The sequence below is a fragment of the Cheilinus undulatus genome, linkage group 13, assembly GCF_018320785.1.
Source record: "Cheilinus undulatus linkage group 13, ASM1832078v1, whole genome shotgun sequence".
Classification (NCBI taxonomy): Eukaryota; Metazoa; Chordata; class Actinopteri; order Labriformes; family Labridae; genus Cheilinus; species Cheilinus undulatus.
This window is the reverse complement of record NC_054877.1, coordinates 38,554,114-38,581,710: the sequence shown is the minus strand read 5'-3', so window position 1 is coordinate 38,581,710 and position 27,597 is coordinate 38,554,114. Positions and strand designations below refer to the sequence as shown.

Sequence of the window (27,597 nt, the reverse complement as noted above, 5' to 3'; positions counted from 1 at the left end):
TCATCACAGCCTTGAATATTTTTAAAAAGACTTTTATTTTTATGCATGTTTTTAATTGTAAGATTTTCATAAATTGTTACACTTAGGGTGTAAGTGGCCAAAAATGGATGCCACACATAAATGGGAGCAAAAAAAAAAAGTATTCAGTTTTAATCAAGATCAGACCTGATCATAAATATAGAATATTGTTTACTTTTTACAGAACTTAACCCTCTCAATGCCAGTTGAAACAAACCCCAGGTTTTTTTTGTAACATAAAAACAAAAAATTAAATATTTTTATATACAACATGCAAATTTAATTTACTCGAAAAGGGTTATCACAGCCTTGACTATGTTGAGCAACACCTTTTATTTCTCTGCATTATTTTCTTTTTAGAATGTTGTAAATTATTACACCCAGGGTGTATGTAGCCAAAAAATGGATGCCATACATCAACAGCAGCAAAGAAAAAACTTGTTTTTTGTAAAGCAAAAACACAAAAAAATTAAATGTTTCTCTATACTTCATGCAAATTAAAGTTCTTTGGATGATATAATCACATCCTTCAATGTGATGATAGCAAGCAACAATTTGATTTCTTTTCTTTTCTGTTTGTTTGTTTGTTTTATTTTGATAAATTGCTATAATAGCACCCCATTAGGAAACCAGGAACATCATGCAATTTTCCCTCATGTCAAGTATGAGAAAGTGGCTTAAATTTGGTGACAAACAGGAAAAAATGCCAGTTTGAAGCAGTAACTCCAGAAGGCTCGGGGATCAAAAACTGTGATTTCAGTAGGTTTTAATGTGGCATTTTTGGTCATGAACACCCTGAGTGTAAATAAACAGTGTAAAGAGCTTATCATTGAGGTGCTGATATTACAATTTAAAATATTATGGAAACAATGCACCCTATAAAAATGTATGTTGTTAGCATTTACACAGTCAAAATAATCATAATAAAAAGACCAAAAATGCTACAAAACGGCCACGCTCTATGGGCTAGGGACAAGGGTTGGAAATATCAGTTTCATGCTTTGCACTGGATCTTTGTCAGCTGCTTTGTCTCCGCTCAATAAGAATAAGTCCTATTTAACTGTCTGTCTTTTACAGGGCCTAGACAGCACATTTTTGATGTTTTTTTTTTCTAATTGACTTGAACCAACAAATGTATAATTCAAAAAGTATTCTAAGTTTATTACAGGACTCTGGAGACCCCCCTCTAAGTGTCTTGTGACCCCTAAGGGGGTCTCAACCCACAAGTTTAGAACCACTGGCTTTGATTATGGATGAACATAAACCATTATTTAAAGACCTGTAAAATTCAGCCCTATAATCAACATACATTAAAATGTAATGTTATTAAAAGTCAGAGTGATTATTTTCCTCCAACAGATGGCTAAAAGAACAATGTTTCTTTTAACTCTGCATTGTCTTATTAAAAGTCATTAGACAGTGTACGGTGGACAGCGTGGTCCAGCCCTAGAGGGCCATGGTGGAGCTGATGGTGGTGCATGAGGTGCTGGCTGGTTGTGGGGCCATCATCCATCATTAAATCCTCCTCCTCCTCCCCTCTGTACCCATCAGCCCCGTCCTGAGAGTAGCTATGCTTCATCACCAGGATACTCCTCCGCCCTGCAGGCGTGGTCAGGTGGGACAGGTGTGGAGACTGTTGGCTCACAGTCAACGGGGGCAGCGGTGGTGGAACAAAAGCACCCCCGTCTGCTGCAAGGGTGCCGTCTCGCATGCTCAGATTACTGCGGCTGCCGTGGACACTGCCGTGCATGCTCCCCGCTTGAGAGCCACAGTGGTGGTCGCGGATGCATTTGGAGGAGGAGCGGCGGAGCTTATGGAACTTTTCATAATCCTCGGCCAGGGCTGCATCAGTCAGGTCTCCAGACGGGGCGCGGCGCAGAGTGCAGAGCTCATAGTGAGGAGGCTCAAAACCAGGGTGGAGGAGGGCAGGGTCGAAGTCGTCTCTGTGGGTAATAGAGGAAAGTGGAGGCAGTAGTAGGGATGGACTATGGATCATCTAATATATACTATGGTAAATGACTGATTTACCAATGAGAAATACCGTAAAAACGACATTTCTGAGTGAGTCGTTCTAACCTGCGGATGATGTATTTCTTGCGAGGCTGTTTGACCTGGATGACGACAGAGATGATGAGCAGGATGACAACGAGGCCACAGGTTATTCCAATGATAGTGAGGTTGGTGTTATCCAGTGTGTCCAAGATACTGGGCTTCCTCTTTTCTAGTTTGGGAGACAACATTTGAAAAACATAATTTCTTTCCCCTGCCAGTACATGACTGGTAGTGAAAGTTTTATATCTTGGTACCTTTGCAATGATTCTCATCCCACGGGTAAACACAGTTTTGGATGCCGTTGCACACGAGGGTGTGGTTGATGCACATGTTGCTGTGGCAAAAGAAAGTGTCTCCTTCACATGGAGCTGCAAAACAAGACGATAGAAATGAAGCTGTAACCAGAAAAATAACCTCCTTCCTGATTTGTTATTGTTTAACACAGGGGTGTCAAACTCTAGGCTTGGTGGCCAAATCCGGCCAGTGGTACAGTCACATCTGGCCCGCAGGATCATATCAATTTTTTTTTTTTTTTAATCATAACTGGCCCACCAGTATGAGGTCTGCAGATTCCCTCTAGATTCCCTCTAAACTGTAAACTAAACAACTAAACTAAACAAGGTAAATATGGATCTTTGCTCTTTAGGTCAATAACAGCATACAGATACAAAAAACAGGTGAGCCCTCTATTCTCTAGATTCTCTGTGCATGAGATGTGGTGCTCACACAGGCAGTTTGAAAGCCCTGACTTATCAAAATGCTATAAAATGAAAATCAAAATGCTGCAGCCAAGATATGTGTCTCACACTTGCCCTCATAATCATGTCATCAGTCTAGATCAGTGTTACTCAACTCTGCTCAACCAAAGAGCCAAATTGTTAAAAAATACCATTGCAAGGGCCACAATCTAAGTGGTGAAACATGGCAAAAAAAAAAAATGGCTTAAGTAGCATTAAAAGTAAGAAATGGTCATAGAGCAGCAAAATTAGGTGAAAAGGGGCTAAAATGGGGAATAAAGTGGAAGAAGGGTCAGAAAATAGCAAAAATGGATGAGAAGTGCAAAAAAAAAAAAATGGTACAGGTAGCAAAAATGGTCCAAAACTAGAAAAAACATGGAAAAAAATGGTTGGACATTGGCTAAAATGGGCAAAAAACAGTCAAGAGTGGCAAAAAAGGGAAAAAAAAAAAAGGAAAAAAGAGGTATTTAATGGCAAAAGGTAGCTTAAATGGGTTAAAAGTGGTTTAAAAAGGGCAGAAATAGGAGAAAAAAATTGGCAAAAAGAATTGGCAAAAATGGGCAAAAAATTAGGAAAAAGGGGGTATTTAATGGGAAAAGGTAGCTTAAATGGATGAAGGGGGGGGGCAAAAATGGGCAAAAAAGTGGAAAAAATAAGTGGCAAAAATGGAAAAAAATAGGAATCAAGTGGTATTTAATGGCAAAGGGTAGCTTAAATGGGTGAAAAGTGGCAAAAAACTGTAAAAATGGGGAAAAAAAATTGGATAAAGTGGCAGAAATTGGAAGAAAATGGCAAAAATCAGACAAAAGTTGCAAAAAGAAGTGGAAAAAATGGGCAAAAAATAGGCAACAAGTTGTAGTTAATGGCAAAAGATAGCTCTTATGGGTGAAAAGTGAAAAAAAGGTTTTCTTGGGAATAACCTGTGGCTCCAGAGCCACACATTGAGTATCGCTGGTCTAGATCAACCCTGTCTGTTGTTGGATTTGTAAATTGCTTTAAGAACACCCGTTTAAGTTGGAGTGAAGAAAGGTTAGCATTTTGACATAAATAAGCATGATAGTAATGGTCACCAGTGATTTTGGTTTTGCCAAAAACTTACTCTCACATGCATTTTAACTTAATATTTTTACCCATGCCCCATCTGTTAACATGGAGTATGCAGGGTGTATTACCTTTATTGCAGCCAATCAGCAGGGAGATCTGTAAATTTCACCTCACCCCCTGGTGGTGTTGCTCCATCCATCAGTGGTAAGCTGTCTTTGCATTGTTTGTTCCATCCTTGCATATCTATAAAAACACTTGCAGTGACACAGATTCACTCACGTTCATGAAAGGTTGTGAAGAGGATCCTGAATTTGCTCTTCCTGCTTCCTTCATCCGCCCACAATCTGACCACACCCACAGCAGAGGTCAGCATGACATCATTGGCCACCGTGGAACAGAACTTATTCTTCAGATGTTCAACAGAACTGCTGCCATCGTAAATGGCGACGAAGTTACGCTTGCACTCATTGGAGTTGTGCATCTCATACTCCAGGAAACGCATGTAGATCTGTGGATGAAAGATTGAACAGGATCCAAATCAGCACTTAGCTCATCCAAACATGAGTACAACTTTTCTGTAGTCAAGCCAATGAAGCCTTTGAATCAACCAGAGGTTCCATATTATCTTTCATTCTATTGAACAGGAAGTAAAGTAACCTTAACTTGTATACAGCAGGAGCGTTTCTGGGAGGGTCAAACGGTATTAGAAAAAAAAAATAGCTACCTGCTGTACAATATTTTCCAGTATTACTGCTTGCATTTCTGAATCTAAAAAACTGATATAGAAATACCTTGCTTTATAAACAAATGCTTGGATCTGATAGAAACTGCTTCATGTACCATCACCAACAGAAAAACACTAATGACTGCTGGATGAATACAAACCCTGGCTCTGGGTGGAGCCTTGATGTACCACCTGCAGTCAACAGCCTCAGTCGGCTGTGCTCGGCCCTCTGTGCTTATCTGAACCGACTCCACGAAGCCTTCCGGACCACTCAGCTCAAACTCACAAACTGTGGAGGGAAATATTTCTGTGTTAAAGCCATGCTAATTTTAGAGTGTACAATTTTAAACTGCAGGACACCAGGCTTGGCCTTTGACCTGGATAATCATCTTATTTCAGATAGAGCGGTCAGCATAGACAAGTTAAATGTGATAAAATAAAGTCCAAAATTAACCCTGAATGTATTTGATCTCATTAATCACCTGCACTGTCCTTGTAGGCAACCTGTAGCTGAGCCACAGTACCACAGCTAAGGCTGGATACTACTCACTGTAGCGTTTTCCTGCTCTTACAGTGATGGGAAATAAGAACATCACAGATCCCTTGAATGTCCAGGGATAGAAAGTATATAACCACATTTATTTAAAGTACTGTGATGGAGTCGTTTTTGAGTGTTGTTTTTTTACTTTTTTTTTTCTTTTTTTTAGATTTTAAGATTTTACTTCTACTTAAGTAAGTTTTCACCAGAGTAATTGTTTTTTAACTAGAGTACAATACTCTTGTACACATACTGAGACGATTCTGTATGAAACCCCAGATCAGCTGTTGATTTGGTAGTGTAAAGCCTGATTTATGCTTCTGCATCGCGTTGACGGCGTAGGTACACGTAGTCCTCTGTGTCAACGCGGACCCCTACGCCGTAGCCTGACGTGCACCTCCAAAAAATCCTAACTACGCGTCACGGCAACATGGACACCAAGGGCTGTGATTGGTCCGCTCAAAACGTCATTCTTTCATCCAGGTCCCTCAGTGGGTGAACCAGTGTGGTAAATTCACCCGTTCTCAGCCTTGACTCGTTTAGTGGTCGTACAGACCACCTCCGCAAACGTCTTCCCTGTCCCCTGCACTTCAACATTTGCAACAAAAGAATTTGTTTGTCGATATCGATGGGCTCCAACTCCAAACACACCCACTCCACCTCAGTTGCCATGACTGGAAGATAAACAAGGATTCGGGTGTGAAACCACACCCACACACAGCCACACCCCCTAGCGACATGGTGGTGAATTACAGAGCGACGCGTTCCCTCGACGCAGAACTTCGAATGGTCAACGACGACATCGCGTTGACGGCATACCTACGTCATCAACGCGACGCAGACGCATAAATCAGGCTTTATTTTAACACCATTCTTAGGGAAGTGGTCTTCAGTGTTGGCGTTTTCAGACAGTGTTGATCCACCGGTGTTTGGTAAACTCTGTAGAAAACCAGTTTATCTGAGTTCTACCAAATGCAATTTCAAATCCTGGGCTGTTTGTGGTTGGAGTTTCCCATCATGCCCTTGGGCAGAGTGTTTAAGTGTGTGTGTAGTTGTGTTTAGATGTTGCCTGCCGTACAGTGATTCCTGCTGGGGTTTTTTTTTTGCTCATGTTTCTGGTGGATTGTCATTGTTCATGATGTGGGAAACATTCACACCATGAGTGAAGTTATCAGCTGGGTTAGAGGTCCTGCCAAGGTTATTATAGTTAACTAAAACTAATAGTAGTAGTAACCTTAGCTTAATATGTAATCACAGCTTAGTTGTTAACCTTACATGGGTTGCTTCCACAGAAAAGTGCGAACATTGTCACAATAACGGGGGATTGTTAGAAGCCTGTGAGTCATTTTGTACATGCACTCCTGCATACTTCTCAGTGTGTAACCATGTTTACATTGTACTTGACAGAATAAGCACCATGAAGCTGTCTCCTACCTCTAAGACATGGTATCAGATCACACTGGTGTAGCATGTTTTAATTATGAATATTAATATCAATGTTATAAAATGCCTCTCCTTGCATTTGTTGGATTCCCAGATCAAGGCTTTCAATATGCAATAAACCATGAGTAAGCAATTAATCACGGTTAAAAGAAAATCCAATACCTACAAAGCAAGAAATAAAACCTTTTTAATCATCTGCCAATGTAGCAATTATGTTGTTCAGCATCTTGCCAAGGAATGTTCGCACTGAGATTATCTATTTATTTTTCAGTTTTCCCTTTTTTTTTTTTTTTAACACAAAACTTAGTTAGAATATTGAGTACAATAATTCTGGTAGATAAACTGTAGTTTGTCTGAAGACTGCAGTCTCTGTGCTGGTGACATATTTTGTTGTGATATATTTATACAAGTAGGCTGAATACTTACGTGGGAGCGCTGGCAGTTCCCCAAGCTCTTTAAACTCAGGATCTGAAAGCAGAAATGACAGTGTTACCGTTGTGAAAATGCCCTCTTTTATGAATAAACAGGCACATTTCAGGCAGCAATGACAACACCTGGGTCTCACAACAATTTCCTACATTTCCAAACACTGACCCTAAATTTAACAGTGGTATTGACATTGTTAAGCTCCGCCCCTCATGATTATAACACCTGTGCAGCTTTTGCACGCGACATATTGAACAGGGAGTTTTCCACTGTATGAGTAGGGATAATTCAGAAAGAAATGATATCAGATTTCTAGAGAAAAAAAGGGTTTGAAAATAGATAGAGCAGAGATTCATGAGCTCAAGACTAAGAACGTCAAGCAACATCCATCTTCAGAGAAGATACTATTATGAAGCGGGAAAGTGAAAGCAAGGAAGTATTTTGATTGAATCCCTGGATATAAGGAAGCTGAAACCTGGAGGACTGAAGACAGATTAAAAAAAATATAAACAGGAAGCAGCAGCTATGAGCCAAACTTTATTGAGAGACACGTCATGGGCAGTGGTTCCCAACCTGGGGTGTGGGCACCTCTAGGGGAGGTCCCAAAGATTTGAGGGGGGGCATGGGACGCTGTCTGCTCTGATGTCTGTCAGATTAGACGTGCATACATTTTTGAGAAAATCATGATTAGAAACATATTGGGTGACAGTGTATTAAGGCGAAATAAATAAATAAATAAATAAATAAAAAAAAGGATCCATTCATTTTTTGCCAAAAAGTTTACATGGGGGGCAGTGATTTTTGAGCTAATAAAGGCTATGCTTACAATGAAAACTTAGAATTTAAGAGTTTAAAAATTCTTAAATTTACAGGACAAAAACAAAAAAAACAACTAGACATAATGGATATTACCAAAATGGTTTATATTCAAGCATGCGATCATTTTTCTCCAGGAAAAGCATAAAGGGGCAAAATCCAAAGAGCCAAAGTAACATCATACCTCATATTAAAAATGACAATATTACAGAAACAACAGAATAAAAACACATCTGTCTGGGATTTACATAATCTCTGCACAATATTCCCTTTGCCCTCATATGAACTCTGATGTCCTTCATCAAAAAGAGGAAAAACAAACATTTGAAAGGAAAGAGAAATTGTGCCTCCTAACCTTAATGAATCAATGTATCAGGTTGATTATTAATCCTGATATTTTGGCTTCATTTGGGACAGATTAGGCCCAACATGTGCTGACAACTGTGATAAAAATGGCACTCCTTATTTTGTTCTTGCTCTCCTCCCAAAGTTTGATTTTGAGTTTAAAAAATCACTTTAAATGTTAAATAACCCCTATGGAAGCAAAGAAAGTGCATGAAATGTATCTTAAGAAATGCAAAATTGAACAGAGAAGGGGAACTTTATAAAGTTTATTTCAGTTAGAGTTTTAATGATATATCATGTATGTATAAAATACAATTCAATGCATTGTTTATTTATAATGCACCATAATGATCAGAGCCAGTGAGAGAGCAGGAGGAGAACATTGAGGCTTAAATCAATAGTGACTCTTATTAATCCTCTCGTGTTTCTTACCCAGCTGTGCTTCAGAGTCGTCCTGATTATTCACATTCATTCCTACGTGTGATGAGTGTGTGTGTGCTACAATGAATCCCCACAGGCTTTGAGCCTATTATAGAGGAGAAAAATGTAAAGATGAGCTTAAGGCCAGATCTAGGATGTAGGATGGTTTATGTAAATCCTCCCCTAATGTTATTCACTTTGAAGGTATGTGGTGCACACAAGAACACTGAAGATTAACATGAGATATAGTTTTTTACTTTTACAATATCAAAAGTATGACAGGTGTGAAAGCTGTCACTTAAACCCGTCCTTTACCATGGCTACACTGACACCATAAACTGTGAAATAGGACAAGTTAGGCATGAGTGCCATTATCTTAAGGCTCCTTAGCACATAGAGCATAACCCAGTCACAGTTTTCTGCCTATTTTCACCCCTTCTTTGCCTTTTTATCCCATTTTTGCCACTTTTATCCATTTTTCTTTAGTTAACCTATTTTAACTGATTTTTGCCCGTCTTTAATCATTTTTCAACATGTTTTTTTGCACTAATTTTTGCTACCTTAACCAATTCTACCTTTTTTTGGCCAACTTTTGCCACTTTTAGCCAATTTTTTGCTACTTTTAATCCTTTACACTATTTTAGCCACCCATTATTTCCACTTTTTATCGACTTTTCATCATTTTCACTACCCATTTTTTCCACTCTTAGCCACTTTTATCATCTTTTAAGCCATTTATGGCACTTTTAACCCATTTTTGCCACTTTTAAACCATTTCTTCCACTGTTAGCCCATTTCTGCTATTTTTACTGCCCATTTTTGCCACTTTTTCGTTCGTAACACATATTTGCTTCTTTATCCCCCTTTTGCCCCTTTTAGCCCAATATAGCTACTAATATTCAATATTTTGCTACTAATATACAATTTTTATCACTCTTCAACCACTTTTTGTCACAATTTCTGCCCATTTTTCCCCCTTGTTTGTTTTTTATCCTATTTTAACCCATTTTTCTGTTTTTTAAACTTAAAAAACTTATTTTTGCTCATTTGTGCCACCTTGAACCCATTTTGCCAATTTTTGCCAATTTTGCTATACTTTTAATCCTTTTCACTACTTTTGCCCCCAATTGTTGCCCATTTCTAACCGCTTTTACACAATGTTTATCACCTGCTTTTAACAATTATTACCACATTTAAGCCATTTATGTTTCATGCCATTTTTTTCCCACCGTTAACCCATTTCTGCTATTTTTGCTGTCCTTTTTTGCGACCTTTTTCCTTTCCTAACCCATATCTGAATTTTATCTCTTTCTGCCACTAATAATATTTTTTGCCAATTTTAGTCCATTTTTTGCCCCCTTTAACCCATTTTTGCCTCTTTTGACACATTTTTGCTGGTCTTTAACCATTTTTCACCACTTATTTCCACTAATTTTTCCACTTTTAACCCATTTCAGTTATATAATTATTTTCCTTGCTCCCCCCAGTTTGGCTGGGCCCCAGAAAGCTCTCCTCTTTATCCCCCCTTATGGGCGGCCTTGCCAGTGATAAGTGGAATTAGACAGAAGATTAGCATTTGGCATGGGAGACTCATTACATGTGGTGTAAACAGAGAGAAATCCTGATCTGCCAATAATAAGGGGGAGAGCTAATGCTCTAAGAAGCCGGTTTAAAAGGGACAGAAAGTGGCTGCATAAGAATTCAGTTTCTGAGAATATTAAAAATTAATCATGCCTAGTAAGTTATGAACACTGGAGGATAAAGTGGCTCCACTGTCGCATATGGTGAAATATCACAGAAATTTGTCTGCTGTTTTCAGAAAAACAACCCCTGCCTCCCGGCAAAGTAAAAACTTGTTTGTTTGTGTGCGACAAACTCAGAGGACTGTCTCAAACTGGAACATCCCTTGCAGAACAAACAGATAACACACACAGGCTTCATCATGTTGAGAAAGGAGGAAGAAAGATAGCAGGACAGGCCGGATGGACAGAAGGATGCAGATTAATCTCTGCCCCCCGTCAGTGAAGGTGGCCTATAAAATCTGCTGTTAATAAAGCCTCTGCCTTCCACTCCCTTAAGCTGCTGCTGCGGCTCAGCGCTGACAAGCTGTATTCCCCTGAAGACAAGCTTTCATTAACTTGGGTCTGAGTGTGTGTGTGTGTGTGTGACAGAGGTACTGTGTGTGTAAGTGCATGCGTGTATATGTGAGAAAGCCAGCCCTTCTCTGTCCCTGTCAGCTGCAACTGGTTCGCCTGCACATGGAAATGAGGCTCCATTCCCAGCAGCATGCCATCAGACCACTAATAAAGTTTTGTTTAAAAACTTTTTTAACACTTGCAATTTTGAAACACAGCACATATCTATGGCTACGTAAAGTTTTCTATAATTTCTAACAAATCTTATCAAATGTATCATCCATTGGTAGAAAGAGGTTGTATGAATGCCCAAATATCATCTATGTGAAACAGATGGCCTGTTTTGACCTGAGACTGCCAACATATCAAATTCACAGCAGGCTGGTGGATCGGGACAGAGTGCCAAAGAAAGAAGTCAAAGGCTTAGAGCAGTAGTAATACTCTAAACATGAACCCGAGCAGCCAGACAGAGCAGCAGCTGGTATGATATAAGAAGGAAGTCCGGCTGAGTCAACAAAACGGCTGACTTTATGCAAGTGTTCCATTCCCTCTGCCACAACAGTCAGTGCAATCTTTTTGAAAGAACAATGAACATTAAAATCAGGGACAGGCTGGGACAGAAATTCAGTTTGGGACTTTGAGATGGAGAGGCCCTATCAGGGCATGTTTAGTTTATTACATGGAAGGTGCACAAGCAACAGGGATAACTGCAGCCTTGAGAGGACTGTGAAAGCCCATTCAAGAATTTAGGGGAGCTTCACAAGGAGTGGACTGCAGCTGGAGTCAGGGCTTCAAGTGCCACCATGCACAGGCGTAGCTAGGACATGGGCTACAACTGTCGTATTCCTTGTGTCAAAACTCGAACCAGGAAAAAAAGGACTGGACTGTTGCTCAGTGGTCCGAAGTCCTGTTTTCAGATGAAAGTCAATGTTGAATTTCATTTGGAAACCAAGGTCCCAGAGGCTGGAGGAAGAGTGGAGAGGCACACAATCTTTAAGTGTGTCATGTCCAGTATAAAGTTTCCACAGTCAGTGATGGTTTGGGGAGCCATGTCATCTACCACTGTGTTTTATCAGGTCCGAGGTCAGTGCAGCCGTCTACCAGGAGGTTTTAGAGCACTTCCAGCAGGACTTGGCACCTGCCCACACTGCCAAAAACATGAATACCTGGTTTAAGGACCATGGTATCCATGGTATGTCTGAAGTCTGCAGCCAGGCTCTCTTGCAACAATTATGAACAGTTTTGGTCAGTTGGATGAGTAACCTGAGCTCACCAGAGAGACTCTTTCACATATCCATTGGGTTGGACATTTCTCACATGCCTCTGGGCAAGAGTCCATTGAAAGTGTTCGGTAAAGGCAGAGCACCTGCCAAAAAAGATATGGACAAACTTTCTGTCTGTCTTGATGGGCCAATCAGAGCAACAAGACAAAATGAATTAGCATGCATGCACAGCTCCAGTGAGACCTCAGCACAGTAGCTTCCTGGTTGCCAACTATTACTGGGGCCAGTTGGTTAAAATTCACTCATAGCAAAGAGCAAAATCATCTTCTTTGCTCTTCTTTTGAATAAACTGTATGTAAAATTCTGCCACCAGGGGTCTCTCAACCAAAGCAATAACACAAAATGGCCAGCTCTGCTCTTTATTTCTTGTTCTGAATTTAGGACTCTGTTAAGCTCCTCAGCCAATGGATGAATAATAGTAGAATGGCTGTGACTTAAAAAAAATGCTGGCCTATGAAATAAGATAAATACATCAAAAGAAGCTAAAATGTGAATTCTGTCCATTTAGATTAAAACAGCCAATGCTGACAAATGCAGCCCTGGTACCATCAGACTGTGATCACTCACCTTGTGTAAAGTTGTATCGAGCAGAGAATCCGATGGCCTCCAGCTCTCCATCAGCCACAAACTTGATGTACAGGTAGCGCCCACTGGAGCGGACGTATGCTGGACTCTCCTGCCCACAGTAGCGTCCAATGATGGGGGAAAAACCAAATGGCCCATCGCGGACCTCGATGTGGTCAAATTTGCACTCCCAGGATGGCTCTATGGAGTACTTTTCATCGAAGAATAAGTCGATGCACTGCCGGGGAGAGGCTGAGGAGGACAGGAGGGTGAGAGAAGGTGAGGCAGGAGGAGAGGAGAAACTATGGGATCTTTATTTTATTTGCAATGGCACTGTGCCTGACACAAAAATCTTGTCCTTTCCTTTTCCTGGACAGACTGGCAACACAATAACAGCGATCTCCACCAATCATCACACACTATCGTTGTGGCGTTATCTGCCCTCTTAGCGACTGTATGTGAGTTCGTAGGTCGTCAGAGAGAAGGTTTGAAGGAGTGTAAGTCATGGCTACAAGAGAAGTGCTATGTGTGAAGTTAGCAGTCTTGTACTCTGAAAAATAATATATCAGAGTAGAAATGATTGTGGACTCGCCCTCGTGTTTCAAAACAGGGACAGCATGTACTGGCTATCCTTCAACTACAACTTGAGGTACCACTGTGGGCGACTTCCCTTCTGCACATTTTTTGGGTATCACTGGCAAGACTGTGCGTCTAATGCTGTCAGCCTGGTGCAGGCCTTGGCCTGGATCAGGAGGCCAGAGCAGGTTAATGCTGCCTAGTGCCAAACTGTCTCATGTAGAAACCAGACAGTGCAAGAGCACCTAAACCCCAGAAAAGACAAGATCAGAAATAATTCAGATTTATATAACAGTTTTATGATCTTCACAAAACTCCCTATTTATAAATCCTAATCTAACAGGATAAATGTGCACTTAGATCTGTCTCCTGTTCCACTCTTTACATGCCTACATTCAACCTTCAGGGCCTGTGTCATAGACGGCTTTTTAAGCGCTGGCAGCACTTATTTTTAATTCAAAACCAAAGGTGGTCCACTGTAATGAGTGCTCACTGCCCTGGGTGGAAAAGCACCCCAGCATCAACTGTTTTTGTGGCCGTGTTTAAAGCGCTCTCTGTTGATAACTGTTCAACTTTTGGAACTGCGCTGCGCTTGTCAATGTCACTTCCACCTCACCTGCCAATCAAAATCAAGAAGAGGCGGGACGTCTACTGATGGATAAGAGCAGTGCAAAGTCACTTCCCACTTTCCATCCCTCCATAGGGGAAAACAAGTCTGATTTTCAAAGCTAATGCCATTCAATTGTATTTTCCTCCATGTTTCTTGATGCTGTTTGCTGTTGGTGGTTGGTGCATTTTGTAGAGTCAGTCCAGATCTGGTATTTACATTTCAACTTTATTGTCAAAATTTGAACTTTTTTCTTGCCATTTCAACTCTGTCCTTGTAGTGTGCAGCACTTTACCCTTCACCCCTGGCCACTAGTCCATTCATCAGGGTTGTTTGTTGTCCTGGATGCATAATTGATTACAACAAATGAGTTTGTTTTTCAGACGTTAATATTCAGGGCTGTTGTTTGATGATGGGTAGCAAAGATGCAACAGGATCAAAATCTGGTTAAGTCTGAGTAAGCTCATCCAACCGTCAGAGAGAAACAAGGAAAGCATCAAACTCTCTCTCACCTTCTATGATGTACACACACTCCCTCTCAGGTGGGTATTTCTGTGGGTAGTTGGGGGAGGTGAAGTAACCTCCATCAGGCTCCTTTACCCAGGCGCCACACTGGCCCGCTGGAGTCACACCTGAGTTGTTCTTCACTGAGGAGACACAGGTGAATAAAAAAGAGGTTGTGGACAAGCAATAAAAACACAACTTCAACTTTTTAGGATATTACACTTGAGTTTTAAAGATAAAGATGGTTTTATGAAGTTTTATGTCTTGCATGCATCCAAAAGCTTCTAAAGTGTGCAGCTCACACACATTCCATCATTTTTGGCACAACAAGGAATGTAAAAAGTAGTCAGCCAGCCATCATTGAAGAATGCGGCAGTAGCTACAGGCGTAGCTTAGTTGTACTGTGAGCTAGCAATGGCTAATGTTTAATGTAGCTCGAATGTAGCTTTAGTATAGCGTCAGTTTCATCAGAACTAGGCCACATTTCTTTATTCAAACAAGAGCAAACAGACACAACGGAAGCTTGTCACGATGGGAAGATGTTTTGGCTATTTTGCCGTCCTGCTTTATTATGAGTTTATGATCGTTACGGGGGTGTGTACTGCAAGCTGTTAGTGATTAGCTTGGATGTAGCTGTAAAAAACTTCTCTATTAAAACAAAAAGCAAAGAGTCACTCTGTAAACTCCTCTTGGTAGTGTAGCTGCTATCGCTCCTTCCTGATCCACCTCGGCATAAATTCTATCCATATCACATCCACTGTTTATTGATGCGGCAGCGTTTACCTGACCTATTCGTGCACATGTCTACTACCTCATTTTGTCTTTTTGTTCCTCCAATCATCTTCTGAGATTTTTTTTAAAGTCCTGTCCTTCCCAAGCGCTCTGCACAGAAGCTTTCCCTGATGAATGTGAAATATCTCCATGCAGTGGAGATATGAACCAGTCTATCTGGCGTGTCAGGTTAGGACCATCCAGCTTATTATACAGGAAGAGTTTAAAAGCCTACATCTCTGATGGTATGGGGTTGCATTAGAACCTATGGCATGGGCAGCTTACACATCTGAAAAGGTATTATCAATGCTGAAAAGTATCTAGAGGTTTTAGAGCAACACATGCTCCATAGAGTCTAGGTGCTGAACTGACCTGCCTGCAGCCCAGATCTCTGACCAACAGAAAACATTCAGCAGCTAGAGGAAAAATGGGGAAATATGTGGCAAAAATTGGTCAAAGTGGCAAAAGGGTAGGAATAATAGCAAAAAAAACATTAAAATGTGTTAATAGTGTGCATACAGTGAAAGAAAATAGCAAAAAAATGGGTAGAAAGTGGCAACAAAGGTGGCAAAAACTGGTGAAAAACTGAATTGGGGCAAAAGCAAAAAAAAAAAAAAAAAAAAAAAAAAAAAAAATGCCCAATATAGAACTTGTCAACAAATGCCAAAAAGAAGTGGCAAAAATGGATGTAAAGTGGCAAATGGGTGGCAATACCAGGCAAAAATGCATAAAAATATTGGTTAAAAATGGCTATGTACTGGAAAAAATAGCAGAAAAGACAAAAATGTATTTAAAGTGACAAAAAGAACGGCCAAAGAAGTAGCGAAAATGGGAAAAAGTGGCAAAAAATGAGTGAAAATCAACTAAATTAGGTGAACACCAAAAATTAGTAGGGGGTTTAAAGTGGTGAAAAAGGGCAAAAAACAGCCAGAGAAGCAGAAAAAAAAGCATAGAAAGTGGCAAAAAAGTGGAAAAAAATTGTGAAAATTAGCTGTAATGGGCTAAATGCATGGAAAAAGAGGATTTAAATGCCAAAAGATTGCAAAAAATTGATATAAAGTGGCAAATAGGCAGCAATAATGGGCAAAATCCATCAAAATGAGTTAAAAGTGGCTAAGCAGTGGGAAAAAATAGCAGAAAAGGCAAACATATCTGTGAAGTTACAAAAAGAGCAAAAACACAGCCAAAGAAGTAGCAAAAATGGGTAAAAAAGTGGCAGAAATTAGTGAAAATCAACTACATTTGCTGAAAAGCAGCAAAGATAGGACATAAATGCCAAAAATAAGTTGCATTAATGGATCTAAAGTGGTAAAACAGTGGGAAAATGGGGAAAAAAGTGCTTAAATTGGCATAAAGTTACAAAAAATAGCAATAATGGGGAAAATAATGCATCAAAATTGGTTGAAAGTGGTTAAACAGTGGCAAAAATTTACTCAAAGGGCAAAAATGGGTTTAACGTTCCAAAAATAGGGAAAAAAAAGCCAAAACAGATTTAAATGCCAAAAAAAAAAGTGGCAAAAATTGACGCATAAAGTGTTGAAAAGGGGTTAAAGTAGCATGAATAAATAATTCCATTAAAAGTTTGACAGACTTCTCTGGTCTAAAATGAGGACATTGTAGCCAGGACCCTAGCGCCAGTTCTACATATCCAACACACATGCTGGGGAGTGCCTGTTCTCTGGGTTTTCCAGGGGCCCAGCCAAGTCTGTGGGCAGCCCTGCAAATGGAAATGGGGCTACATTAGGCAACAAGAACCATCTAGTCCCTTCAAGAGAAGTTCCTGGTGCTGAAAGTACTTTTGGCCAAAAAGGACCAGAATTCAATTCAAAATCTCAAGGAAAATGATCTTCTTGTGAGAAAATAGAGTAAAGATATGTCAGGATGCATGCCCTCTCAGGGCTTCTGTAGATTTAAACAGTTAGAAAACATGCATTCTTTATCCTGAAAACGTTCTCTTTGCAAATATTTTGCTTGATTGTCTTTTTTCAACCATCAAAACCACATTGATAAATTCCATGCATGTGGATCACATTTAACAATTAACAGTTTATCTATAATCTGACCCGTATTTCAGTCTGCTTGATTTTTAAGGTGAACACTTTGGCACACAGTTTGAAAAAATGGCAGTATACCTTTCTTTCTCAAGCTGTTTTAGTAGATTTATGATAGAAAATAACTATATGAAAAAAAGTGATGAAAAAGTGATGGGATACCTTGAGTTTTTGTTTTTGTAGAGGAAGTACCCGACGACACAGGTGAGATGAAACTGGCTGCCAGAGCTGAAGAAAGAGAGAGAGGTTAAAGTTTTTGAATATTAGACTTCCTTTAAACACGTCTGAATCATTAACTGAAGAAAAACAGCTGCTATTGAAATACCAAGGGACATACAGTAAGTATAAACACCATTTGGGCTGCAGGATTATTATCCTGTGATGAATACTCATTCAGGCTTTATTATGAAACATGTTTGCAGCTGTAAACTTACCGAGGGGCAGCAGAACTTTGTGCAGCATGTCTGTTCCCTGAGGATGAGCAGCTCTGTCTCAAATACTGCCATTAAACAGTCCTGACCAAAAGTCCCATTATTGTGGAAAAATGATTACCATCCCATCAGTTTCTTATAAAATCCAAGAGCAGAGTACAACATTCCCATCTCTCTCTCTCTCTCTCTCGCTCTGTCTCTGTCTCCCCGAGAGCTCAAAGGATTACAGTCCCACAAACCTTCACAATTTCTGCTCCACCTTTAGGCTGCATTAATCCTCTCACAAGATATATGGTCATTGACGGAGCAGCGCTTGTGTGAAGTGGGCTGAGACAACCGCCCTGTTTATGTGTGTGTGCATGCGGATCATTTAAGATCAGAAGATAAGATCAGAGCTTTATTCATTACTATTTCCAGATTGCTCCAAAATTACATCACAAAATAAAAGATAAGGGTGCCGCACATTAGGGATGAGTTGACACCTTATTAAAGCCGTATGTACCAACAGCCTCCTACAACCCTGCGTCCTCGTATGAGGACATTACATTTTGGGTTCCCTGCACCTTTACTCTTAATTTTGTTTCACTTAAACCTTCATTTACAGACACTTTGTCTGCCATCGTGTGGTCACAAAAGCACATTACAATTATCAGTGTACAATAAAGATGGCTGCCGTTTCAAAAAGGCTTCACAGCTGATCCTGACCAACTGGTCAAGGAACAAAAACCCTGCAAATGTTACGACTGAAACTTGTTTATGTATGCTTGTAGTGTTTGTAATTTGATATGGCAAGAAAATATGACAAGTTTCATAACAGCAACAAACTACAACATCACTAAACAGAAAGTACTCGTATGAGGACACTGTGTCTGTTTTCTGGTGGTATGATAAGGAAATAAAGCTTGGGAAGAATCTGAAAAGAAACCAACGGTTTATCTGTTGACATGTGCCATATTTCATTCAATTCTTGAAGATGATCTAACTGAACTCTGGGGGATGTTCAGTGCAATGGATCATTTTTTGTCTCCATCCCATGACTCATATTTTTCTATAACCTTTTCTCTGAATTGCTTGGAGTGTTCTTTTGTCTTCATGGTGTAGTGGTAGCCAGGAATACTGACTAACCAGTGACTGGACCGTCCACAATGAAACCATTTCGTCATTTTGAAATGGCTCATATCTGTACAGAATGGTTTCTTTGTTATACGGTTTCTTTTGAAAGCTTGTTGACAAAAAGTTAAGTTTTTGTATTTTCATACTCAGGTTTTACTAATACCAAATAACTAGGAGAAATAAAAATGCATACCAAATAAGACATCAGGTCTAAGGTTAAAAAAAAGAATAATGATTTCTTTTTTCTTTTAAGATTTAAAAATCAAAATAAATTTAAACTCACTTAAAGAAATCATAAATGGAAAAAGAGCATTATGTCCCACTAAATGCATGGAAATAAACACGTGTGGAAAAGGTCGTTTGATTATGAATCATATTTCAACCATCACTCTAAAGTTCAAAGGTACTGTTGGGATATGAAATCTCGGCCTGGTTGATGTATTTGTGGGATGAAAAATGAGGCAAACTCAGGTCAACATATTGCTGAGTAAATCCATCTGTGCTCGGTGTTACAGAGCTGGATTATTTAGAAAAAATATTTTCATGCAAAGAAAAATCAAACAGCAGGAAATGAAGTGTAAGAGTCAGACAGAACTTGCTTTAAATCCTAGAATTACTCAGTGCTTATGGGTGAATTTAGGTCTAATGGGAGAGTTCTTGGTGCTACTTTAAAGTAACGACACACTTTTAGTATTATTAAGCATCAGTGAATACTAAAATCATTATTTTTACAGCAATAGTGAAAGAATTTAAATTAACTGATACATAGAGCTTGAAATATTCTATTTTCCAACTGTATTCTATATTCAAAAGTAGTGAAATAGGAGGTATGGCAATTAAAAATGAGACTGCTCTTATTCACAGTCACACTGAGGGCTATATATTAAAGGTTGGGTATTCACACACAACTGCTGTAAGTTTCCAATAAGTAAATTTCTGCTGCCATTAGTAGGAATGTTAAGGAGGTAGAGTCATTACAGCTTAAGCAGAGTGGCATTAATTATATTTGAGGTCAAAAATCAGATATGAGACATTTGCCAAATGCTCATGCTCTCATTTGTTGGCATTACAAAATAACATGAACCCTGGCTTTTAGAGGTGATACAGTATGTCCTACATGTAGGTATTATCTTAGAGAACATAATCACCCCTCATGTACATTTTCTGTATAATCCTGTAGTAATATTCATATTAACACCTTTCAGGAGAGATGGGGGATCCTGATCTTAGAAAGATTTTTTCAAATTGTAGATTTCTAAACCAATGGAACAAAAGTTCATACACCTCTGTGGTCAATAGTGCTGCTGTCACAAACATCTCAGCACTAATGTCATCTTACGCCAGTGGTCTTTAAGCTCTTTTAAATTCTCTGATTGTATGTAGACTAAAAATGTAATGTGCAATGTATTTTCGTACACCTCAACTATTTTTTAAATTTTTTTTTCTGTTCTTATACTGTAGTTACTATTTGCATGGTTGTCCTGAAGTGTCATTACTTGATTGGCCACATGAGGGAGTCATTGTGCCAGTAAGCATTTCTGATTGTTTATGCACTGCCTCTGACAAACTCCTGGGTCTTTAAGTTTGAATTGCCATGGTGTATTTGTAAGCCCACATTGACTTTGATCAATCATTTGATTGATTAACATCAAATTATATGATACAATTAAATAAGTGCTAAAACAAAACATCAAGAACAATGTAAAATATACACAGGAGAAACCACAAAATAGTTCATTTATAACTTATAATGGCCACACTGGATCTATGATGCACCTTTTTTGTAAAACAACAATAACAGCAAGAATAATTATAATTATAACAATAACAACAATATTTTAATTTATCAACATTTTATCAACATTCTATCAATATTTTAATCATCAACATCGTCACTACTAATACTATTATTTTTATTATTGTGATAATAGCAATACAAATAATACTAAACTTGATATAATGACAATTATAAATTGTATAATAATAATTATTATATTTGTTATTATTAATAAAAACAATAACAACAGTAAACAATATTATTATCTTTATTGATAATAATAATAATAATGATAATAATAAATAATCATGGTTATAATAATAATAAATAATCATGTTTATAATAATACAAATAATAATAATAATTACAATAATAATTAGGATTGTTATTATTATATAATTTCTTATTGTTAGTAGTAGTTGTATTATCATTAATATTAATATTAACAATAATAAAAGATTTATAATTATAATATTATAGTTGTAATTTGCATTATTTAAATAATAATAATAATTTGCATTATTTTTATCATTTAAAAACAACTGCAATAATAATAATATAATTAAATTATTGTTAATTTTTTTTATCAAGTTTAGTGTCATTATTATTATTTTTTTAATCATTATTATCATTATTATTATTGTCATGTATAGTACTTCATTTTAAAGGCCCAGCTTGGGACAGGCATTTCAAATAAGCTGTGGCTACAAATGCTATAGTGAGTGGCAACAGTTTGCTTGCTTCATTGTTCTCCCTGTTACAATAAACATCAAATACTAATAAAAAAATAAATACATTTAAAAAAAAAACTACACAGGAAAATCTGTGGAGTATTTTTTTTTAGTAAAAATCATTTTACTGAAAAACTAGTGAAACTGACTCTTTTTTGAGTGTATTTATTACCTGCCACTATCAGAGCTGGAGTAAAATCATGGAGGAATTTCTGTTGGAGCAAAACTTTAATCACACCCACTTAAGTTTCATCTCAGCTGCCATCACTCACGGACGGCCACGGCTGCTGATCGTTAGCTTCCCCAGCTGCAGCTAATCACTGCAATCAAGGTCTACACACCTGGTGATAAACTTGGAGAATCCAGTGTACTACAGCATCCAACGAGGTAACCTGGCTCCTCTTTAACCTTTAAATCTAGTAATTTTTCAGTCTTGTTTTTTTTTTTTTTTTGGCTTGTCTAACTCCATTTTGTCCTTTTTTTGCAGTGTCTCCATCTCTGTGCCAGTACTTCTGCAAAGTACAGCCAGGACACTGTCATTTGTACTATTGTTGTAATAAACTTCCTTAACCTTACTGCCTCATCTCGTGCTCTGCTCCCAGGTTTTTGTTATATTTCTTTAATATTAGGAGACTATTTCTAAAACTGATATATATAGGCAAAAGTCCTCTTTTTTGTTCCTTCATTTATTGGTAGAAAGGCAGCAGAATTATCTTTTAAGAGAAAAATGTAGCTCTATATAAAGAGGAACATCAATCTTTTTAGGGTTAGATACGGTTCTTCTATATGGAGAAGAAATAGTGCCATAATGAGTGGAGAACATTTCTATAAGGAATAAAAAACTGTTCTGAAAGGACTACATACAACATTGTAGTGAATACAGTTGCTGTAGAGTTGTTTTTATTTTGTTCATTATGGAGTAATCATAATTTTGAATTAAATAAAGACACTTTATAGAGTAAAAACAACTCTGAAAACATTACTCTGCAAGCAGGGTAAATTTTATTCCAATTAGACTCGGACCAAATGTTAGCTTTTTCAGAGTAAAGTATTATTCAATTTGAGTTTAATGTACTCAGGTAAATATACTGTGTTAAAAGCCTGAGGAGTGTGTCACACTGTCACCCTACTCTAGAATGCAAGTTTGCTTCAAAGGGGGCATCAAAGGGAGAAAGTCCAGCCTCAGCTCCACTTCTTTACCTGTTTCTGAAAAATGCTGCAGATTTGACCATGAATATGATAAAAGATACGACTGAAGAAAAGAACATCATACAGAGACCCTGGGATGTACTTGTTTTATTTACCTCTGTTGCACATGATTTCCAGCAGCTTTATTATTCCATTACAATGATATAAAGAAATTGAGATCTCTTAAAAATACTTGAATTTACTGTTACTTGTGGCATAAGTACACCAAAATGTATGTATAACATTCTTAAAAACTGCTTCATGTCCCACTTTTGGGTTCTAACTAGCCCCTGGATTTAGACCATGAACTTTGACCTTTTGTTTCAGGACATGTTTACTTTTCTCAAAGTGCATTGACCTTCAAGTCAAAATCTTCTTTTTGTGCAATCTTTGCATCATCATCTATTCCAATTTCACAAGCCAGATGATACATATTTCTCCACCACATTAGCTCGGCCACCTGGAGCGGCCACAGCTTCCCATTTTTCATGAGGTCACTGAAAGCTTTCTGTGTGGAGTTGTCAGATTTTTCAACTCGAGCCTTCAGTTCCTTGTCAGCTGTTTCCAGATCACAGTTGAGATTGAAGGTAATAGCTGAGTGTTTTTCATTGGACCTGACCAGATCGTCAGCTGTGCCATTTGTCAAACGGAGGAGGTGAATGTTCAGACTGCTTGCAAACCATTTAGCCAGAACTCTGTTATTAAATGTGATGTCTTCATTTATGGGTAGTGTGTGGTTTTCTTTCAAGTTTTGCAATGATTTGTCATCAGCTGTTAACCGCTTCATGTACCTAGGAGGCAAAAAAGAAGAAGAGCTGACACAGAGTTCAAACATTTTGCAAAGAGCCCATATGATGAGCTGCATGGTGCAGTACCTACCTCTCTGTCTCCTCTCTCATCCTGTCAGGGTTGTTAGCAATGTGAGGAACCAGCCTCAGGTACTCGCTGATTGTGTAGACATGTGGTGGGTAGTAACCTCTTGGATCTTTGAAGAATAAACCTGGAATGGGCCCTGAGTCCGGCACCCACTCTCCTCTTGCCTGTTTAGCCAGGGTGTCAAACAGCACGGCCAGGGACAGAGCCACCACCCCCACCCCGCCATAAGAGACACTGCCCTCCCTGCCAAAGGTTCTCCTCAGGCTCTGGGTGAAGTCCTCCAGCTGTTCGGGGTTCAGGGAGGACTGGACTGCCGTGTAGTGGTCCCTCAGGTGAAGTGAAGAGTTGGTGGACAGCATGTTGGTAAAAAGAGGATTTGGGGTGTAGTCTGGGAAAGGGCAGACGTCTCGGGCTAAAGAGGAGAGGGGGGATAAGTCAACAGCAAGGCAAATAAATTCCATCTTTGTATGAAATTTTAACTCCAAAAAAATAAAAATCAGATGAGCCACACAACTTTGCTCCGTGTGCCCGTGTCTATCGAAATCCCCTGAACATCCCAAATAAATTCACAGGGAACTGATGACGTCTAATCTGTCATTAATCATTCACCTGCTTCCCCAGCATGCAGCTCTGTCTGACTCAGTGTGTTGCAGCAATGTTTGATGTTTCACAAAGCACGCACTTAATGAGTGTGTAAAAACCTAAATTACAAAACACCTACAGGAACATGTGTGCTTATGACATCCACTGGTAATTTCCTGATCATGCATCATTGTGGACAAAATGTGCAATCGGGCTGAATTATTTTATCTTGAAATGTGATGACATTTCCAATCACTGGCCTTACTAACAAGGCTAGGACAAGGAAAGAGCTCTGTACAGACAAGGAAACATCCATTTTTCTCTTAATCATTACAATAGTGCTCAAATTATACAGTACTTTTAAGGGGAACCTCATTTCCAATGTGCACTACAGTGTTCTACACTGCATTTCAAATTATTATGCAAACTGGATTTTAGTGTCAGAAACATTCTTTTTTTTTGTTTTACTTTAAACTCATGGATGGTGTTGTGTCTCAGGGCTCTATGGATCACTGAAGTCAATCTCAGACACCTATGATAGTTTGCCAGGAGAGCCCAATTGAAGGAAAACTACTTAAGAAGAACATTCCAGATAGTGGATGGTTGGTGTATGGCCACCATGTCCCAACAAGGCTGTGACGTCAGCAAGGAGGGGGCGGAGTCATGTTTTGGGCCGAAGCATGGGTAGAGAGCTGGTAGGCCCCTTTAGGGTCCCTGGAGGTGTGAAAATGACCCCGGCAAAGTCTATGGAGTTTCTGACCGACCACTTTCTTGCATGGTACAAAAAGAAGAACCGTGCCTTCTGTAGCAAAATTATTTTCATGCATGACAATGCACCATCTCATGCTGCAAAGAATACCTCTGTTTCATTGGCTGTCATGGGTATAAAAGGAGAGGATGTTGCCCCCGACCTCCCCTGACCTAAACCTGATGCTCTCTCCTCCTGCTCTCTTTCCTCTGGTTGTTTTAACAGACAGCTGGTTAGACACACGTAAACGCGCATGCAGGTGAACGCACACACCGGGTGTTACATGGACACTGATAGGTTATGAGGGATTTTCTCACACAAAAACAACTAATATTACAGAATAAAATAGTCTTAAGGAAAAAACATTTGAGTCCTCCTTGTCATCCTCAAGTCTTGATGTAGTTAAAGCTAGAGTCCGAGTCCAAGTCTGAGTCATGAGCCCCCCAAACAGGACCCGAGTCCTACAACACTGGATAATGCATAGAGAAATAACAGCTATGCACAGTAACTCTGATAACCTCATTTTAACGTATACAGCAGCTCTGTCGTACGAGCACCTCTCAACTTCCCAACATGCATGATTGCAGAATATAATTCATCCAAATGCTGGCTCACTTTCAAGGCTTTGAGGTCACCAAAGTCTGGACCTCAGTCATTTTTTTTTTTTTTTTTTTTGTCAAAAAGAAGACAGCAGAAGTTGGTACCAAATGAATGTATGTATAATCTGATGGCTTTTGTTTTTTTATTGTTATAGTTTTTTTTTTCAATCTCATTCAGAAATGTCATTTCCTGCCTTGCACTACCTCACATCCTTTCAGGCCAGTGTTGGAACTTCTTTTTGACACTTTCCATCTTTTTTTTTTTTTTTTTTTTTTTTTACAATTTTTAACCAATCTTGGCCACATAATTTCCATTTTTCAATCCTCCATTTTTTCCACCTCTTTTTGCCACCTTTCCCCATTTTTGCCGCTCTTTGCCCATTTTGATTGTTTTTCTCCAGTTTTTCTCCTCTTGCAACCTCTTTATGCCACTTTTTCCCAATTTCTGTCACTTTTTGCCACTTTCCACCCTATTCTGCTGCTCTTTTTTGCACATTTGTGCAGATTATGGCAGAGCTATGAAGTCTGACATTACTTCCAATGTGCCCATCAACATTTTTAACATTACAGAAAATGTTCATTCTGTTTGAAGAGAAGGGATTTACATTTTAAAAGGCTTTATTGTTGTACAGCATAAATACATTTAAGAAAATGTGGCTAAGTTGGGAGCCGTTATTATTCAGGTTTAAACTAAAATAAGGTCATAGCGTAACTTTACATTTGACCTTTATTTTCCTAACTTTCATGAGGGCTGGGCCCCAAAAAATCCCTCCCCCATCCCGCCTTGTGGGCGGCCTTGTTAGTGGGATAGGGTGATGCATTTGCAGCTCATGTGCATCAGAGCTCTACATTTTGCCCTTCCCAAAAAGCTCCAAAGAGGTTAAAAAAAAAAAAAAAAAAAAGACTTTCTAACAGTCTAAATCCAAAACTCAGTCATATGTATCTCTCAGTCTTTTTCTAGTGTATACAGCAACTTTATTCCAATATGTCTTATTTTTCTTTACAAAGGCTTTAAGTATCAAAACACAGAAAAAAAATCACCATCAAACGTATTATTTATTAATTTATCAAAAGTTTAATTCAGCCAAAACTGTACAATTACAGTATGTTTCTATGACATGGGGAACACAATAACAACACAACAAGGATACTGCAAATTTCAACACTTCAATTATTACATGCAGACAGGACAGAAAGTACACAATAGGCAAAGAACATGATCAGAAATGGCCAAACAAAAAAGAAATATCAGACATTCAAACCATAGAGCAGACTTTTTTTCCTATAGTGGCTGCATAAGGACATCATTTTCTTTGAGTATATGTTTATACATCACCCCAGTGAACTACTCTTTCCATTTCCCAAGTGTGTTCGCCTTCAGGTCAAAATCTTCCCTTTGTGCAATCTTTGTATCATGATCTCTGTCTCCAATTTCACACGCCAGAAAAAACCTGGTGTTCACCCATTCCAGCCCGGCCACCTGGAGCGGCCACGGCCTTCCGTTGGTCATGTATCTTCTAAAAGCTTCTTGCGTGAGGTCGTCAGATCTTTCGACTCGAGCCTTCAGTTCCTTGTCAGCTGTTTCCAGATCACAGTTGAGATTGTGGGTGAGAACAGTCAGTTGATTGCCATTTGGCCATTTGACCAGATCGTTAGCTGTGCCATTTGTCAAACGGAGGAGGTGAATGTTCAGACTGACTCCAAACCATTTAGCCAGAAGTCTGTTTCGTAGAACGACGTCTTCATACATCAGTAGCAGATCCTTTTCATTCAAGGTCTCCAGTGAGTCTTCATCAGCTGTTAACCGCTTCATGTACCTAGGAGGTAAAAAACAGGAACTGTTGACACAGAGTTCACATATTTTGCAAAAAGCACATGTGATGAGCTGCATGATGCAGTACCTACCTCTCTGTCTCCTCTCTCATCCTGTCAGGGTTGTTAGCAATATGAGGAACCAGCCTCAGGTACTCGCTGATCGTGTAGACATGTGGTGGGTAGAACCCTCTTGGATCTTTGAAGAATAAACCTGGGATGGGCCCTGAGTCTGGCACCCATCCTCCTCTTGCCTCTTTAGCCAGGATGTCAAACAGTAAAGCCAGGGACAGAGCCACCACCCCCACCCCGCCATAAGAGACCCTGCCCTCCCTGCCAAAGGTTCTCCTCAGGCTCTGGGTGAAGTCCTCCAGCTGTTCGGGGTTCAGGGAGGACTGGACTGCCGTGTAGTGGTCCCTCAGGTGAAGTGAAGAGTTGATGGACAGCATGTTGGTAAAAAGGGGACTGGGGGTGTAGTCTGGGAAAGGGCAGACATCTCGAGCTATTGAGGAGAGGGGGGATAAGTCATCAGCAGGGCAAAAATTGTTCCCCATCCCGAGAGTTTGTGAGTTACAAATTCAAAAATAAAAATCAGATGAGCCACACAACTTTGCTCCATGTGCCTGTGTCTATCGGGCCCCAAACCTCCTGAATAAATTCACAGTGAGTTAATGATGTCAAATCTG

At 39.2% G+C, this 27,597-nt stretch overlaps 2 protein-coding genes across 4 annotated transcripts; both read right to left on the bottom strand.

The window, feature by feature from the left end:
* Positions 1-646: 646 nt before the first annotated feature.
* LOC121520236 (neuropilin and tolloid-like protein 1) lies at positions 647-21,646 on the bottom strand. Its single transcript, XM_041803611.1, has 11 exons — positions 21,617-21,646; positions 21,279-21,318; positions 17,217-17,282; positions 14,241-14,375; positions 12,549-12,797; positions 6,983-7,024; positions 4,737-4,864; positions 4,131-4,359; positions 2,325-2,438; positions 2,095-2,239; positions 647-1,961 (listed from the first exon to the last, which is right to left on the bottom strand). The coding sequence occupies exons 1-11, from the start codon at positions 21,644-21,646 to the stop codon at positions 1,421-1,423; spliced, it is 1,719 nt and encodes a 572-aa protein (XP_041659545.1). The 3' UTR covers positions 647-1,420.
* A 741-nt stretch (positions 21,647-22,387) lies between these two features.
* Positions 22,388-27,597, bottom strand: LOC121519647. Of its 3 annotated transcripts, none has more exons than XM_041802442.1 (2): positions 27,005-27,569; positions 22,388-23,085 (listed from the first exon to the last, which is right to left on the bottom strand). In XM_041802442.1, the coding sequence occupies exons 1-2, from the start codon at positions 27,463-27,465 to the stop codon at positions 22,638-22,640; spliced, it is 909 nt and encodes a 302-aa protein (XP_041658376.1). In that variant the 5' UTR covers positions 27,466-27,569; the 3' UTR covers positions 22,388-22,637. The 3 variants fall into 3 exon arrangements, with proteins under 3 accessions (XP_041658376.1, XP_041658377.1, XP_041658375.1); XM_041802443.1 differs by lacking the exon at positions 27,005-27,569 and adding an exon at positions 23,174-23,714; XM_041802441.1 differs by lacking the exon at positions 22,388-23,085 and adding an exon at positions 26,037-26,916 and having other exon boundaries at positions 27,005-27,597.